The 17,571-nt window shown below is 50.3% G+C and overlaps 1 protein-coding gene across 4 annotated transcripts in view; it reads left to right on the top strand.

Moving 5' to 3' along the window:
- Positions 1-17,571, top strand: part of ZRANB3 (zinc finger RANBP2-type containing 3) — a 304,617-nt gene that overhangs the window by 244,817 nt on the left and 42,229 nt on the right. For 3 of the 4 annotated variants that reach the window (XM_066575143.1, XM_066575144.1, XM_066575147.1), the window contains one exon: positions 8,979-9,080. The exons of the other annotated variant lie outside the window; for it this stretch is intronic. In XM_066575143.1, coding sequence (XP_066431240.1) covers positions 8,979-9,080 — 102 coding nt within the window. The remainder of the gene's footprint in view (positions 1-8,978; positions 9,081-17,571) is intronic. 4 annotated transcript variants of the gene reach the window in all.

Genomic DNA, 17,571 nt, shown 5'->3' with positions numbered 1-17,571 from the left:
CCTTGTTACAGTCCTGGTATAATAGGTGATGGGAGAGATCTCTGTACTGACCCCTGATGTATCTGTACATAGTTATTAGAGCACCCCATTGTTACAGTCCTGGGTATAATAGATGATGACAGAGATCTCTGTACTGTCCTCTGATGTATTATACATAGATATTAGAGTGCCCCCTGTTACAGTCCTGGTATAATAGGTGATGGGAGAGATCTCCGAAATGACCCCTGATATATATGTACATAGTTATTAGAGCACCCCCTTGTTACAGCCCTGGGCATAATAGATGATGGGAGAAATTTCTGTACTGACCCCTGATGTATTATACATAGATATTAGAGTGCCCCCTTGTTACAGTCCTGGGTATAATAGATGATGGGAGAGATCTCTGTACTGACCCCTGATATGTTATACATAGTTATTAGAGCGCCCCCTTGTTACAGCCCTGGGTATAATAGATGATAGGAGAGATCTCTGCACTGACCCCTGATATATTATACATAGTTATTAGAGTGCCCCCTTGTTACAGTCCTGGGTATAGATGATAGTTGTAGCTATAGAGGGAGCAGTCAGGGTGTAGCTATTGTGTTTGTAAATGGATAAATCAGGGGTGTAGATATAGGGGTTTAGAGGGAGCAGTCAGGGTTGTAGCTATAGGGGGTGTGGAGGGAGCAGTCAGGTGGGTATAATAGATGATGGGAGAGATCTCTGTACTGACCCCTGATATATCTGTACATCGTTATTAGAGCGCCCCCTTGTTACACTCCTTGTATAATAGATGATGGGAGAGATCTCTGTACTGACCCCTGATATATTATACATAGTTATTAGAGTGCCCCCTTGTTACACTCCTTGTATAATAGATGATGGGAGAGATCTCTGTACTGACCCCTGATATATCTGTACATCGTTATTAGAGCACCCCCTTGTTACAGTCCTGGGTAGAACAGATGATGGGAGAGATCTCTGTACTGACCCTGATATATTATACATAGTTATTAGAGCGCCCCCTTGTTACAGTCCTGGGTGTATAAATAGATGATGAGACAGATCTCTGTACTGACCCTGATATATTATACATAGTTATTAGAGTGCCCCCTTGTTACAGTCCTGGGTATAATAGATGATGGGAGAGATCTCTGTACTGACCCCTGATATATCTTTACATCGTTATTAGAGCGCCCCCTTGTTACAGTCCCGGGTATAATAGATGATAGGAGAGATTTCTGTACTGACCCCTGATATATTATTCATAGTTATTAGAGCACCCCCGTGTTGCAGTCCTGGGTATAATAGATGATGGGAGAGATCTCTGTACTGACCCCTGTTATATCTATACATAGTTATTAGAGCGCCCCCTTGTTACAGTCCTGGGTATAATAGATGATGGGACAGATCTCTGTACTGACCCCTGATATATTATACATAGTTATTAGAGCGCCCCCTTGTTACAGTACTGCATATAATAGATGATGGGAGAGATCTCTGTACTGACCCCTGATATATCTATACATAGTTATTAGAGCGCCCCCTTGTTACAGTCCTGGGTATAATAGATGATGGGACAGATCTCTGTACTGACCCCTGATATATTATACATAGTTATTAGAGCGCCCCCTTGTTACAGTCCTTGGTATAAATAGATGATGGGAGAGATCTCTGTACTGACGCCTGATATATCTATACATAGTTATTAGAGTGCCCTCTTGATACAGTCCTGGGTGTAATAGATGATAGTTGTAGCTATAGAGGGAGCAGTCAGGGTGTAGCTATTGTGTTTGTAAATGGATAAATCAGGGGTGTAGATATAGGGGGTTTAGAGGGAGCAGTCAGGGTTGTAGCTATAGGGGGTGTGGAGGGAGCAGTCAGGTGTGTAGCAATAGTGGGTGTAGAGGGAGCAGTTGGGTTGTAGCTATATGTGGTGTACAGGGAGCAGTCAGGGTTGTAGCTATAGGTGGTGTACAGGGAGCAGTTGGGTTGTCGCTATAGGGGGTGTAGACAGAGCAGTCAAGGGTGTTGCTATAGGGGGTGTGCAAGGAGAAGTCAGGGGTGTAGCTATAGAAGGTGTGGAGCAAGCAGTTCGGTTGTAGCTATAAGGGGGTGTAGAGGGAGCAGTCGGGGTTGTAGCTATAAGGGGGTGTAGAGGGAGCAGTCGGGGTTGTAGCTATAGGGGGTGTAGAGAGAACAGTTAGGGGTGTAGAGGGAGCAGTCGTGGTTATAGCTATAGGGGGTTTAGAGGGAGCAGTCAGGGTTGTAGATATAGGAGGTGTAGAGGGAGCAGTCGGGGTTGTAGCTATAGGGGTGTAGAAGCAGCAGTCGGGGTTGTAGCTATAGGGGGTGTACAGCGAGCAGTCGAGTTTGTAGCTATAGCGGTGTAGAGGGAGCAGTCGGGTTGTAGCTATAGGTGTGTAGAGAGCAGTCAGGGGTGTAGCTATAGGGGGTGTAGAGAGAGCAGTCGGGGTTGTAGCTAAAGGGGGTGTAGCGGGAGCAGTCGGGTTGTAGCTATAGGTGTGTAGAGAGCAGTCAGGGGTGTAGCTATAGGGGGTGTAGAGAGAGCAGTCCGGGTTGTAGATAAAGGGGGTGTAGAGGGAGCAGTTGGGTTGTAGCTATAGTTGTGTAGAGAGCAGTCAGGGTTGTGGCTATAGGGGGTTAGAGGGAGCAGTTAGGGTTGTAGCTATAGGGGGTGTAGAGGGAGCAGTCAGGGGTGTAGCAATAGAAGGTGTGGAGCGAGCAGTTAGATTGTAACTATAGGGGGTGTAGAGAGAGCAGTCAGCGGTATAGCTATAGGGGGTGTGCAAGAAGAAGTTAGGGGTGTAGCTATAGAAGGTGTGGAGCGAGCAGTTGGGTTGTAGCTATAGGGAGTGTAGAGGGAGAAGTTGGGGTTGTAGCTATAGGGGTTGTAGAGAGAGCAGTCAGGGTTGTGGCTATAGGGGGTGTAGAGAGCAGTTGGTTTGTACCTATAGGGGGTGTAGAGGGAGCAGTTGGGTTGCAGCTGTTGGCGTTGTAGAGGAAGCAGTTAGGGGTGTAGCTATAGGCGGTGTAGAGGGAGAAGTCAGGGTTGAAGCTATAGTGGGTGTAAAAGGAGCAGTCATGGGTGTACCTATAGGGGATGTAGAGGGAACAGTCAGGGTGTAGCTATAGGGGGTGTAGAATGAGCAGTTAGGGGTGTTAGCTATAGGGGATGTAGAGGGAACAGTTAGCGGTGTAGAGGGAGCAGTCAAGGGGTGTAGCTATAGGGGGTGTGGAGGGAGCAGTCAGGGGTGTAGCTATAGGGGGTGTGGAGGGAGCAGTAAGGCGTGTAGCTATAGGGGGTGTAGAGGAAGCAGTCAGGGGTGTAGACGGAGAAGTCAAGGTTGTAGCTATAGATGGTGTAGAGTGAGCAGTCAGGGGTGTAGCTATAGGGGGTGTAGATAGAGCAGTCAGTGGTATAGCTATAGGGGGTGTGCAAGGAGAAGTTAGGGGTGTAGCTATAGGAGGTGTGGAGCGAGCTGTTGGATTGTAGCGATAGGGAGTGTAGAGGGAGCAGTTGGGGTTGTAGCTATAGGGGGTGTACAGGGGGCATTCAGGGGTGTAGCTATAGGGGGTGTAGAGAGCAGTTGGTTTGTAGCTATAGGGGGTGTAGAGGGAGCAGTTGGGTTGCAGCAGTTGGGGTTGGAGAGGGAGCAGTCAGGGGTGTAGCTATAGGCGGTGTAGAGGGAGAAGTCAGGGTTGAAGCTATAGGGGGTGTAGAGGGAGCAGTCATGGGTGTACCTATAGGGGATTTAGAGGGAGCAGTCAGGGGTGTAGCTATATAGGGGGTGTGGAGGGAACAGTCAGGGGTGTAGCTATAGGGGGTGGAGGAAACAGTCGGGGGTGTAGCTATAGGGGGTGTAGAAGGAGCAGTCTGGTGTAGCTATAGGCGGTGTAGAGGGAGCAATCAGACATGTAGCTATAGAGGGTGTAGAGGGAGAAGTCAGGGGTGTAGCTATAGATGGTGGAGAATGAGCAGTCGGGTGTAGAGGGAACAGTCAGGGGTGTAGCTATAGGGGGTGTAGAGAAAGCAGCCAGGGTTGTAGCTGTAGAGGGTGTAGAGGGAGCAGTCGAGGTTGTAGCTATAGGGGGTGTAGACAGAGCAGTCAGGGTGTAGCTTTAGTAGTTGTAAAGGGAGAAATCATGGGTGTAGATATAGGGGGTTTAGAGGGACCAGTCAGAGGTGTAGCTATAGGGGGTGTAGAGGGAGCAGTCACGGTTGTAGCTATAGATGGTGTAGAGTGAGCAGTTAGGGGTGTAAAGGGAGCAGTCAGAGCTATAGGGTAGAGAAATCAGTCAGCGGTATAGGTATAAGGGTGTGCAAGGAGAAGTTAGGGGTGTAGCTATAGAAGGTGTGGAGCAAACAGTTGGGTTGTAGCTATAGGGAGTGTAGAGGGAGAAGTCGGGGCTGTAGCTATACTGGGTGTACGGGGAACAGTCGGGGTTGTAGCTATAGGGAGTGTAGAGGGAGCAGTCAGGGGTGTAGCTATAGGGGATGTAAAGAGCAGTTGGGTTGAAGCTATAGGGGGTGTAGCGAGCAGTTGGGTTGAAGCTATAGGGGGTGTAAAGAGCATTTGGGTTGAAACTATATGGGGTGTAGAGAGCAGTTGGGTTGAAGCTATAGGGGATGTAGAGAGCAGTTGGGCTGAAGCTATAGGGGGTGTAGAGAGCAGTTGGGTTGAAGCTATAGGGAGTGTAGAGAGCAGTTGGGTTGAAGCTATAGGGGTGTAGAGAGCAGTTGGGTTGAAGCTATAGGGGGTGTAAGGAGCAGTTGGGTTGAAGCTATAGGGGATGTAGAGAGCAGTTGGGTTGAAGCTATAGGGGGGTGTAGAGAGCAGTTGGGTTGAAGCTATAGGGGGTGTAGAGAGCAGTTGGGTTGAAGCTATAGGGGGTGTAGAGAGCAGTTGGGTTGAAGCTATAGGGGGTGTAGAGAGCAGTTGGGTTGAAGCTATAGGGGGTGTAGAGAGCAGTTGGGTTGAAGCTATAGGGGGTGTAGAGAGCAGTCAGGGTTGAAGCTATAGGTGTAGAGAGAGCAGTCAGGTTTGAAGCTATAGGGGGTGTAGAGAGAGCAGTCAGCATTGAAGCTATAGGGGGTGTAGAGAGAGCAGTCAGGTTTGAAGCTATAGGGGTGTACAGGGAGAAGTTAGGGGTGTAGCTAAAGGGGTGTAGGGGGAGCAGTTGTTTTGTAGCTGTAGGGGTTGCAGAGGGAGCAGTCAGGGGTGTAGCTATAGGGGGTGTAGAGGGAGCAGTCAGGGTTGTAGCTATAGAGGGTGTAGAGTGAGCAGTCAGGGTTGTAACTATAGAGGGTGTAGAGGGAGATGTCAGGGTTGTAGCTATAGATGGTGTAGAGGGAGCAGTCGGGGTGTAGCTTTAGCAGCTGTAAAGGGGGAAATCATGGGTGTAAATATAGGGGGTTTAGAGGGACCAGTCAAGGTTGTATCTATAAGGGGTGTAGAATGAGCAGTCAGGGGTGTTTGTTATAGTGGGTGTAGAGAGAACAGTTAGGGGTGTAGAGGGAGCAGTCAATGGGTGCAGCTATAGGGGGTGTAGAGGGAGCAGTCTGGTGTAGCTATAGGGGGTGTAGAGGGAGCAGTCAGGGGTGCAGCTATAGGGGGTGTACAGGGAACAGTTAGGGGTGTAGAGGGAGCAGTCAGGGTTGTAGCTATAGATAGTGTAGATTGAGCAGTCAGGGATGTAGATATAAGGGATGTCGAGGGAGCAGTCAGGGGTGTAGAGGGAGCAGCTGGGGTTTTAGCTATAGGGGATGTAGGGAGAGCAGTCAGAGTGTAGCTATAGTGGTTGTAAAGGGAGAAATCAGGGGTGTAGGTATATGCGGTTTATAGGGACCAGTTAGGGGTGTAGAGCGAGCAGTAAGGGGTGTATCTTAAGGGGATGTGGAGGGAGCAGTCAGGGTTGTAGCTATATGGGGTGTGGAGGCAGCAGTAAGGGGTGTAGGTATAGGGGTGTAGAGCGAGCAGTCAGGGGTGTAGCTATAGGGGGTTTAGAGGGACCAGTCAGGGGTGTAGCTACAGGGGGTGTAGAGGGAACAGTTAGGGGTGTAGAGGAAGCAGTCAAGGGGTGCAGCTATAGGGGGTGTAGAGGGAGCAGTCTGGTGTAGCTATAGGGGGCGTAGATGAAGCAGTCAGGTGTAGCTATAGGCGGTGTAGAGGGAGCAGTTGGGTGTAGCTATAGGGAGTGTTGAGGGAGCAGTCAGGGGTGTAGCTATAGGGGATATAGAGGGAGCAGTCATAGATAAAGCTATAGGGGGTGTAGAGGGAGCAGTCAGGGGTGTAGCTATTGGGGATATAGAGGGAGCAGTCATAGATAAAGCTATAGGGGATGTGGAGGGAGCAGTCGGGTGCAGTTATAGGGGTGTAGAGGGAACAGTTAGGGGTGTAGAGGGAGCAGTCAGGGGTGTAGCTATAGGGGTGTAGAGGGAGCAGTCAGGGGTGTAGCTATAGGGGGTGTATAGGGAGAAGTCAGGGGTGTAGCTATAGATAGTGTAGAGTGGGCAGTCAGGGGTGTAGAGGGAGTAGCCGGGGTTGTAGCTATAGAGGGTGTATAGGGAGCAGTCGGGGTTGTAGCAATACGGGATGTAGTGAGAGCAGTCAGAGTGTAGCTATAGTGGTTGCAAAGGGAGAAATCAGGGGTGTAGCTATAAGGGGTTTATAGGGACCAGTTAGGGGTGTAGCTATAGGGGTGTAGAGGGAACAGTTAGGGGTGTAGCTATAGGGGGTGTATAGGGAGAAGTCAGGGGTGTAGCTATAGATAGTGTAGAGTGGGCAGTCAGGAGTGTAGCTATAGCGGGTGTAGATGGAGCAGTCAGGGCTGTGGCTATAGGGGGGTGTATAGGGAGAAGTAAGGATAGTAGCTATAGATGGTGTAGAGTGAGCAGTCAGGGGTGTAGAGGGAGTAGCCGGGGTTGTAGCTATAGAGGGTGTATAGGGAGCAGTCGGGGTTGTAGCTATACGGGATGTAGGGAGAGCAGTCAGAGTGTAGCTATAGTGGTTGCAAAGGGAGAAATCAGGGGTGTAGCTATAGGGGGTTTATAGGGACCAGTTAGGGGTGTAGAGCGAGCAGTAAGGGGTGTACCTTAAGGGGGTGTGGAGGGAGCTGTCAGGGGTGTAGCTATATGGGGTGTGGAGGAAGCAGTAAGCGGTGTAGCTATAGGGAGTGTGTAGGGATCAGTCAGGGGTGTAGCTGTAGGGGGTGTGGAGGGAGCAGTCAGGGGTGTAGCTATAGGGGGTTTAGAGGGACCAGTAAGGGGTGTAGAGTGAGCAGTAAGGGGTTTAGCTGTAGGGGGTATGGCGCGAGCAGTCAAGGGTGTAGCTATAGGGTGTGTAGAGGGAGCAGTCGGGTGCAGCTATAGGGGGTGTGGAGGGAGCAGTCAGGGGTGTAGCTATAGGAGGTGTAGAGGGAGCAGTAAGTGGTGTAGCTATAGGGGGTGTGGGGGAGCAGTCAGGGGTGTAGAGCGAGCAGTAAGTGGTGTAGCTATAAGGGGTGTAGAGGGAGCAGCTGGGGTTTTAGCTATAGGGGATGTAGGGAGAGCAGTCAGGGTGTAGCTATAGTGGTTGTAAAGGGAGAAATCGGATGTAGCTATAGGGGTTTTAGAGGGAACAGTCAGTGGTGTAGCTATAGGGGGTGTAGAGGGAGCAGTAAGGGGTGTAGCTATAGGGGGTGTAGAGCGAGCAGTAAGGGGTGTAGCTATAGGGGGTGTAGAGCGAGCAGTAAGGGGTGTAGCTATAGGGGGTGTGGAGGGAGCAGTCAGTGGTGTAGCTATAGGGCGTGTGGAGGGATCAGTCAGGGGTGTAGATGAAGAAGTCAAGGTTGTAGCTATAGATGGTGTAGAGTGAGCAGTCAGGGGTGTAGCTATAGGGGTGTAGAGGGAACAGTTTAAGGGTGTAGAGTGAGCAGTCAGGGGTGTAGATGTAGGGGGTTTAGAGGGAGCAGTCAGGGGTGTAGCTATAGGGGGTGCAGAGAGACCAGTTGTGGGTGTAGCAGTTGTAGTGTCAGTGTTTCATCGATGTGCCAGCAATATTCTGATATGTTTGAACGGCCGATGGGTATGATTGCCATGAGAAGCTATAATGCGCTGTAGTACAGAGGTACTGGAGTGTATTATTAGAGCAATCATAGGGTCTCCTATTAGGACAGTAAAACAAATGTCTTTGTGCCCAGGTTGGTGTTTTCCGATTTGTAAGGACCGGTACAATAACTCCCTGCACAGCAAATAGTATAAAAAACAGGCCAAAAATGGAGGCAACATGCTTTCTTTTTTTGTTTCACATCCAGAAAAAATACAAAAAAAGCCGTATTTACGCCAAAGTGGTACCAATAAAATCTACAGCTTCCCGTAAAAAAACAGGTCCTGACAGCAGTCTGACCGTGGAGAAATAAAAACCGTTATGGGACTTTGACCGCAGCAAAGAGTAAAATGACATTTTTTAATCTAGGTTTTTCCAGTTTTTGTAATCTCACGCCCCGCTGGAAGGGTTTACCCGGTCATTTGTTCTGCATGATTAACACTGTAAAAAGACAACCCATAGCCGTGGCGTTGATGTGAGTTCTTCCTGCCCTCCAAAAGAATTAATTTTTTTTTTTACAATGCATGATATGTATCCAAACATAGTACCAATAAAAACGACAGCTTGCCACGCAAAAAACGAGTCCTCCTACGGTCGTGCCGGCAGCAAAAGTAAGAGGATAATGGCTTTTGCCAAGGGGAGAAAATCCTTGAAAAATCGCCCCGTCCTTGGAGTCACTAAAGGGTTAATACAGGGCAGAAATCTATCATTCCTCCGCTGGCCACATACCGCCTGCGGCTCCGAGTATTCAGTCTGTGCTTCCATTTACAGTATAATTACTCATCCCTGAAATAGCGCAACATCCAGGTCGGTCCGATTATTGGTTCTGTAGAAGCTTGTAATCACCAGTCGCACCTCGTTAGAGCCTGACCCCGTGTTTGTCTGCAGGACGGAGCGCCGCTGGACTGCAACTTCATTCCTCTGGATATTAAGTTGGAAAACTGGGATGATTTACCGGAAGCGTTGCGGCAGAAACCCAACCGATCCCTGGTAAGACGAGGGGTGAAGGGGGTTAATTTGCTGCGGTGGGTGGTTAAGTCTTTGGCTTTCAAGTTGTCCAGAAGTTTGCTATGATTTAGTAAGTGCAGCGCCGGATCTCTGAGCTACATAAAGAGCGCTCCAAAGACCATGCGTCCTGCCGCTGCCGAGCGGCCAGACCTCCCCAAGGAGTGTAAGCCTAGAGTCCTCAGGAGAGGGGGAGGGACCTGGGCGACTGCGAGAATGTCCCGGGAGGTGAGTCAGGGACTATGTGTATAATAGAGGACAGAGGGAGGGCATCGGGTGGGGACGCCCTTTTTGGGGCGATCACTCTGCTTGTAGGCACTGAATGATGTGATATTAGGGAGAGCTTTGGTTGGTTGGTGAGAACAGTCCTCTGGGAGGCGCTGTAATGACCAAGATGTTATTCCTGCTTGGGGCTGTTAAGATTTTAAAGGTGTAGGAGTACCAAGATTACAAGTTCTCTCCCACTTGCTGAAACCCCTGCCGATCTCCAGAATGGGGGTCCGGTGCCGCCTTCAGCCCTATGACTGTAGGGCTCACCTCTCTCCCCTCAGTAAGGTCAGAATGGAGCGCTGTCCGAGCAGCGGTGGCTCCACGCATTTCAGTCAGTGCGCTGCCTTCAGTGAGGAGGACGCAGGAGTCCCCGTTTGTGGGATTAAGGAGACCCTGTGGACTGCTGGTTCAGCCCCTTAGCATTATGGGATGTTTTTACGCTTGCTGCTCACTGAAGGTTACATTGTAGTTCTCTTTTTCCCGTGACGCTAGTATTTGCACCCGCCGGGACGCTGCCGCTCTTTACAAGTCCTGCAGCACAACTGAAGGCATGTTACATTGTCACAGATAGGCAGGAATGAGTACACCGCGTGTTGACATATGCCGGGCGCCCGTGGGAAGGAGCCTCACTTGTGCTAACAGTATATGCAGTTTTGCGGCGCTGCCTTGTGCTTAGACTTGTGGCACTCCGTCCAGCCGGCCGTCACACGACTCAGGAGAGGTACACCGTCTAGGTGTAAATAAGATTCCACTCTGTGACTGCAAGCAGAGATCTTAAACTAGTGACGATGCAAAGTATGATCAAATGGGCAGAATTAGTGCTACAATTGATTTGCTGTCTTTGTGTCCCGTCCGCATCGGCAGGCACAGCGCAGTGCCGTCCATCGAGACGCGGTGGATTTCCTAGAATCCTCGTGTTTAAGATGAGGATCATTGTGTATAGAAATACTAAAAACCTCTAAATTGAGGGATTATGGCAAGAAACTGGAAGTCTATGTGGATTAAAGTCAATGAGGGAAATCTACAGACTGGATGAGCGCACTGATCACCCTGCGCGGCCCCGTCTTCAGTTTCCATGGTAACCATATAGTATAGCTTGTCTGTGGAGAATGCATATATAATAGACAGATGGAGGCCATTGATGACCCCCCATAATCTGTAGATCTGGAGCAGCGGGGTGCCCCACGTCTTCAGAGATCAGTTTAACCTTGGGTAATGTAGTGCGACTCTTGGCCAGAGTCGGTCCTGCTCAGTCCTCACCATAGCTGTTGTCTGGAGCCAGGATGAAACCATGGAGGATCGTGGGGCTTCTGGAGGAGAGGGAAGATGGGGAAACAATGGTCTGTGAGTTATAAAGTGCTCTCTGTTAACACAGGCCAGAGCTCAGATGGGTCAGTCCCCGGCTGAGAGGCGAGATACTCCATTATCAACGTCCACCACCTCCTGCAATGAGACGATGGCACCCCTGCCTCCAAGCGTCTGATGACTCCATGACTGGTAAAAGCTGCAGTGTTGGAGACAGGCACTTCACTAGAGAGCGTCGGACTGAGGTGTCCTGATGCGCTGAAGAGACCCTAAACTAAAGTAGTGGAGCAAAGTGCAGGGGAGGTGTGGAGAGACCCCCGTACCCATCGCTCCGGACATCTAGTCGTTGGGTGCCCAATGCTGCAGTCAAAGAAAATGGAGTCAATTGCCCTGTGGATACCGGTTCACAACAATGACGCCTGAGTCTTTAATCGTTCAACATTTCGAGGTCTCAGTGAGACTGGCCGTAATTAAACTGACTGCTGCTAATCATCTGCCCATCACTGTGACGGGCATCGCTTAAATGAGTGTACAAATTTGTGGGCAGGACATCATTAGGAAAGGCATAATCATTGTCTGCAAAGCCTTCTGAGAAGATGTCCATGCGGCCAGTTAATGTTCAGAAGGACCACGGTTATTGGAAGCACACGACTCCCCATAACCCGACACAGACAGCCTTCCAGCAACTAATCCGAGCATCTGGTTTACGGAAGAGAATCCCCAGACACTGGGCGGCGGGGGCGGTCACAATCCCTGGAAGAACTGTTCTTACCATGTCTCCTGGGCATGAGACTGCCTTGACCATGCCAATTGGGACATATCGAAGATTAGGAGTTGACGTTATGGTGGAACCAGTGGAGCTTGGTGAGTTGGGCAAGGATGCCCTGGTCCCCCACACTTCAGCTGTTGTCCGAGAAGGAAAAGTTCATGTGTGATGTGTTCATTTAGGATTCAAGGAGATTTCCCTAGCTTGGGGAGCAGAACTTGCCTGAAGAAGTAAAGCATGTCTATGGGAAAAAGATGGTCTGACACCTTTAGTGAAGCGGGTGAGTTATCCTAGAACCGATGGAGGCTGACCTGCCATCATTCACCCCACATACAAGTGATTGAAGTCCCTGTGGGAGGAGTGCACAACCGGTGGGAGGATGAAGAGACACTCGTCTTCAACAAGTTTCCTTCTACAGGCCAGTCAGGTGGATTAGCCCGACCACCAATGGTAGTACTAGGTCAAATGAATGGTGAATGGAGTAAGTTCCAGATAGAGGACCCAGGGCTGTCTCAGGTGAGAAGTTATCCACCAAGAAAAGACTCATCATAGGCAAGAATCATAGAATGGTAGAGTTGGAAGGGACCTCCGGGGCTGTCCTCTTTGGCCTACAACAGTGGGAATGACTAGAGGTAAGGGCTCATTCACTCACAGCGTATGTGTACAACGCTGCAAGTGTGCTGTACGCATCACAGCCCATGCGCTCGGCCGGCAGAGATCACGTAGGGCTATGACTGGCACAGCGCACGCCTGGGAATCTGATGTCGCGGACATGCGCAATGTGATTTTTCTTTAATTTTTTCTTATTTTTATTATTTCCCGAACTGTTCTGAGGGGGGATGCACATCGAAACGCTTCCCCCTTTGCAATGCCTAACAATGGACAGTGTTTTATACAGAGCCCATTCAAGGGCTGTGTTTGATATGGGGATGAATGGAGTATACTGTGATGTATTTCCCCTGCGTATCGATATGCAGTGTCCGCATGCAAATGTGAATGGAACAGTGAAAGTCCATAGACATTCACTACATGTTACGCATGGGAAATACACCTAGGTAATACGCCGTGTAAATGCGCCCTAAAGGACAATGTCGTGTACCAAAGAGGTCAGCTTTCTATGGGCATGGCAGCACGGTGTCTGGTGGTTATTCCTGGAAAGTCAGCAAAGGACGCTTCTCAAGAAGGACCCAACCGAGGAGCTTACTTTGGGGCCAATAAGATGATTCAGTGGCTGCAATGGCTCGTGTAATGCCCGAACCTAGAATAGACTGTTGAAGAAGTTTGTCGGACTTGTGAGAAGTGAGAAGTAACCAAAGTCTGGAACAGCATGCCCCTGTACAAACCATCCAGACAAGAGTCCCTTGAGGTCCTGATGATCGACATCCTACTCCATGGACAGTCAATGAGTGGACATCAGTACTGTGTAATTATGACAGACCATTTCTTGAAGTTCACAGTGGTGAATCCCACCTGCGACCAGACCACTGAATCTGCTGCCCAGGTGATCTATCAAGACTTCATTTGAGTGTACAGGTGCCCAAAACGCATCCACTCCGATCAAGGGACCTATTTCCCAGGGATTGTCATAGAAGAGCTGCACCAGCCGTATGGAATTGAAAAGCCCCTTATCATGTACCGGGGGTGGAGCGTGCTTTAAGTTCGCTTCAAATGCTCTGCGCCCTCAAAGACGATAAAAAGATGAGATGACCTGGATACCTGCCTGAGCGTACGTGGGCTTACCACAGCCGCGTCTACAATGCCACAGGTTATACTCGGGCAAGATGGTAGGGAAATTGTTGAGATGAACCTTGAACAGCCAGAAGGTATAACTGAAGGAACTGCTACGTCTTGGGTGCGCCAGCATCGGTTGCTAACAATTCCGACAGGTCGCCGGACAAAAACGTAAAGAGAAAACGCATGCAGTCAGAACTCCAATGCAAGAAGCACCACTGTAGCCATAGAGTGAGTACTGGTCCGAGAGAAACATCCGGAAGGGAATCTAAGCATGAGATGGGAACTCGAGCCATACAGAGGAATAAAGGAACATGCTGAAGCCCTGCCTATTCCGGGAAGGTACACATCCCCAAGAGGTAACGCCACAAACTCAAACTATGGTTCAGCCAGAGTATTACTTACCTAAAGACTATTGCCCTCATTCCGGCAACCTCAGTGAGTCCCAGCATTATGGGTGGAGAAGCTTGCACTATAGTACCGCCATCTAAGGCCAGAGAACAGCATTAAACGAGCCACACGCCTACCCGATTGGAGGAAAATCAGTCGACCTTCTGACAATCTACTCAGCCTCATGTAGGGGTTCCTCCACAATGGTGGACTACTGAAGAAGTCATCTGGTAAATCCATATACCCTTGTGATGGTTTTTTTGCCAGAGGACTGGTAGTTCTCTATGGAGTGTTGCATGCTACTTCCCATTATCTGCAGAGATCGGGTGGGATGTCTGGAGGGCAGGGGGTGATAGAGAGGTGCACAGGTTTGGTATACTCAGGCAGGAACAGTCAAACCCAGACACTGGGTGAGAGAGAAGCAAGCTTTGGAGTAATCCCAGTGGTACTCAGATTGCAGGGAGAAAGCTGAGAGAGGAGTGAGAGTCAGTCGAAGGAGTCGTGTGAGACGTCCTACAGAGTGACATGAGGAAGAAGAAACCTGTAACTGAGACGTGCGGCCCCATAACACATCAGAACTGAGAGAACAAAGCTGCAGGGACTGCAGCGAGAGAGAGACTGCTACAGAGAGTCCAAAGCGTCCTGCAGCTCTGAGACAGAGCCCAAAGACATGTCACCTACCTTATGGTACCAAACATGCTGGAGATACTCTCCCATCGTTTGAGGTACATGCCCTACGGCTTTTCCGCCCGCTGTCCATGCGAGTAGCAGTTATCTACCGCCCCCCCAGGTGTTCCTTGCCTGTTTCTGGACCACTTTGCTGCCTGGCTCCCCCACTTCCTATCCTGCGAAATCCCAACCCCCATCTTTGGTGATTTTTATCATCCCCTCTAGTGACCCCATCTCCCCATCTGCCTCTCAGCTTCTATGGCTCACCTCCTCCCTCGGTCTCTCCCACTCACAGGGATGGCAACACTCTGGATCTGGTCTTCCTCCGTCTCTGCTCTGCTTCCCTCTTCTCTAACTCCCCTCTCCCGCTCTCGTACCATAACCTCCGCTCTTTCATGTCTCGCTCCCTAACATTTCTCCAGACCCACCTACCTACCGTACCTACAGAAACCTTAAGGCCATTCACATCCAAGACTTTGCTGAGTCCCTACAGTCCTCTCTGTCCCCTATCTCTCTCCTCTCCTGCCCCAACCTAGCTGCCGCTCACTACAACACTGCTCTCAAACATGCCCTGGATGAAGCAGCGCCCCCCAGGACCCAAGCCATCCGATACAGACCACGGCAACCCTGGCTCACGCCTCAAACATGCGTCATCCAGCGGTACTCTAGAAGTGCTGAGAAGCGCCGCCCTACATTGTATCCCTCATCCACAGCATCGGGCCGCCCTACATTGTATCCCTCATCCACAGCACCGCCCTACATTGTATCCCTCATCCACAGCACCGCCCTACATTGTATCCCTCATCCACAGCACCGCCCTACATTGTATCTCTCATCCACAGCACCGCGCCGCCCTACATTGCATCTCTCATCCACAGCACCGCGTCGCGCTACAGTGTATCCCTCATCCACAGCACCGCGCCACCCTACATTGCATCCCTCATCCACAGCACCGCGCCACCCTACATTGCATCCCTCATCCACAGCACCGCGCCACCCTACATTGTATCCCTCATCCACAGCACCGCGCCACCCTACATTGCATCTCTCATCCACAGCACCACACCGCCCTACATTGTATCCCTCATCCACAGCACCGTGCCACCCTACATTGCATCTCTCATCCACAGCACCACACCGCCCTACATTGTATCCCTCATCCACAGCACCGCCCTACATTGTATCCCTCATCCACAGCACCGCCCTACATTGTATCCCTCATCCACAGCACCACACCGCCCTACATTGTATCCCTCATCCACAGCACCGCCCTACATTGTATCCCTCATCCACAGCACCGCTCCGCCCTACATTGTATCCCTCATCCACAGTACCGCGCCGCCCTACATTGTATCCCTCATCCACAGCACCGCGCCACCCTACATTGTATCCCTCATCCTCAGCAGCGGGCAGCCCTGATGACCGGCCTCATTAGAAGTCGCTCCGATCGCTGGATCTTCCATCTAATGTGGATTCACACTGAAACTGATTCACGGAACACTGGTCATGTGACTTTATGGGGGGGGGGGGATTACCGTACAGGGCAGCGCCGATTGTGAGAGGAGGGTGTGTAATAAAGTAACTATTCCGTGTATTTTCTAACCCTTTGGCACAATACTTCTTAGGCCCCCCGCACACTGCAGAGCCGGATTCTGCATCTGTAGTCTCCCGGCAGCGGCGTCCGTGCCTTCCTGTGCCGTCTTTCCTTCTGTACCGCGGATGCTCCGCACGCTCAGCCGTCTCACCTGCGCAGCACACAGTTGTTACTTTTTTGTTTCGACTGTCTGCTTTTGCCACGGCCTCGCCTAGCGGTGATGCGGAATCCGCAAGCTTTCTGCAATGTGATTGCGGACGGGCCGCAGATCGGGCGGCTTCCGTTGACTCCAATAGAAGCTTCCCGCGCTGAATCCACGATAACAGGATTTTATTCCTCCACTTGTGGAAATTTAATAAAAAACATCTAGCAGCGAAAAATCAGCAAAACCTCCTCTGGCGCCCCAGAAATCACTAAATACCTTGGTCAGCGGGTGGTAGTCGCTGTTGGCGGCTCATTCCCTGCAGCGGGTAGGAGTTCAGGTCACTCTCTGCTTGGACCCCAATAGGGCGCATGGAGACCCTTGCTGTATGCAGCCCCCCTTGTACCGGCTTCACTCCGATGCGCTATTGATGCGCTAATCTGTAGTTCAGCTCACGTTTTGCCCATTCCTAATAGCGTGAGTTTCTTGCCCAAGCAGTGAGAGGCGGCGCGGGGCATGAGCAGTGGCTGCCAGGACAGGTAGTTCTCCTTATTGGTCCCCCATGGGTGCAGCGGCTCCCGGGGGCCCTTTAAGGCTCCTCCACATACAGACGTGTTTTTCTCTTCCTGAGTGCCAGAACGTCTGCTGAGGCTGAAAATAAACCGACTTCTGCTCCTTCTGCAGAATCTCACACCTACACGATTCTGGAAAGGCGAGAGATTTTTACTTCTCATTTGCAGAATTACCAACTGTGATAATTCATTAATATTCATGGCCTCGCTGTTAACCCTTTGTCTCCAGGAGATACACAGTTTACAGGGTTGTGTTCCCTGTAGTTACAGATGTAGCAGAGCCGAGTTAGTCTCCTGTCACATGAGGATGAGCCAGATGTGGCGTTGCATAGTTGTCGCAGTATAGCAGAGCTGAGTGTGTCAGTGTGCTGGAGCCAAATCTTGTTATTGTATAGCAGTTTGTCCGCTGCGCCTCGCTACGTCTAGAGGAAAGCAGGTTTCATCACCAACATAGAAGGGGGTTCTTTACTGTAAGAGCAGTGAGACTGTGGAACTCTCTGCCTGAGGATGTGGTGATGGCAAAATCCATAGAGGAGTTTAAGAGGGACTTGATGTCTTTCTGGAGAGGAAGGATATTACAGGATATAAATCTTAGGTTAAGTGTTAATCCGGGTATACAGGCAGGTAGGAACTATTAGGGGTTGGTCCAGGGAACAGTCTGATTGCCATTAGGGAGTCGGGAAGGAATTTTTTCCCCAAAAGGGCTAATTGGCTTCTGCTCTTGGGGTTTTTTGCCTTCCTCTGGATCAACAACACGGTAGGATAGACAGGCTGGACTAGATGGACATTGTCTTCATTTGGCCTTACATACTATGTGACTATGTTACGTGTATCGTATGCAGTAAGGACGAGTTCGTCCGAAGTTACGTAAGTCACTTACCCAACGTAGTGGAGCCAACCTAATACAATGTAGCAGAGTTCACTTTGTTGTGCTGGAACTGTGTCACATTTACAAACGTTCAGCTGTTTGCAGGAAAGCAATTAGAGAAGACTGTAAATATCTGAGCACAGGAAGGTCTGGCGCCCGAGCTTCAGGT

The sequence above is a fragment of the Eleutherodactylus coqui genome, chromosome 8 (genome assembly GCF_035609145.1).
Source record: "Eleutherodactylus coqui strain aEleCoq1 chromosome 8, aEleCoq1.hap1, whole genome shotgun sequence".
In the NCBI taxonomy this organism is placed as follows: Eukaryota; Metazoa; Chordata; class Amphibia; order Anura; family Eleutherodactylidae; genus Eleutherodactylus; species Eleutherodactylus coqui.
This window is presented reverse-complemented; position numbering and strand designations above follow the sequence as displayed.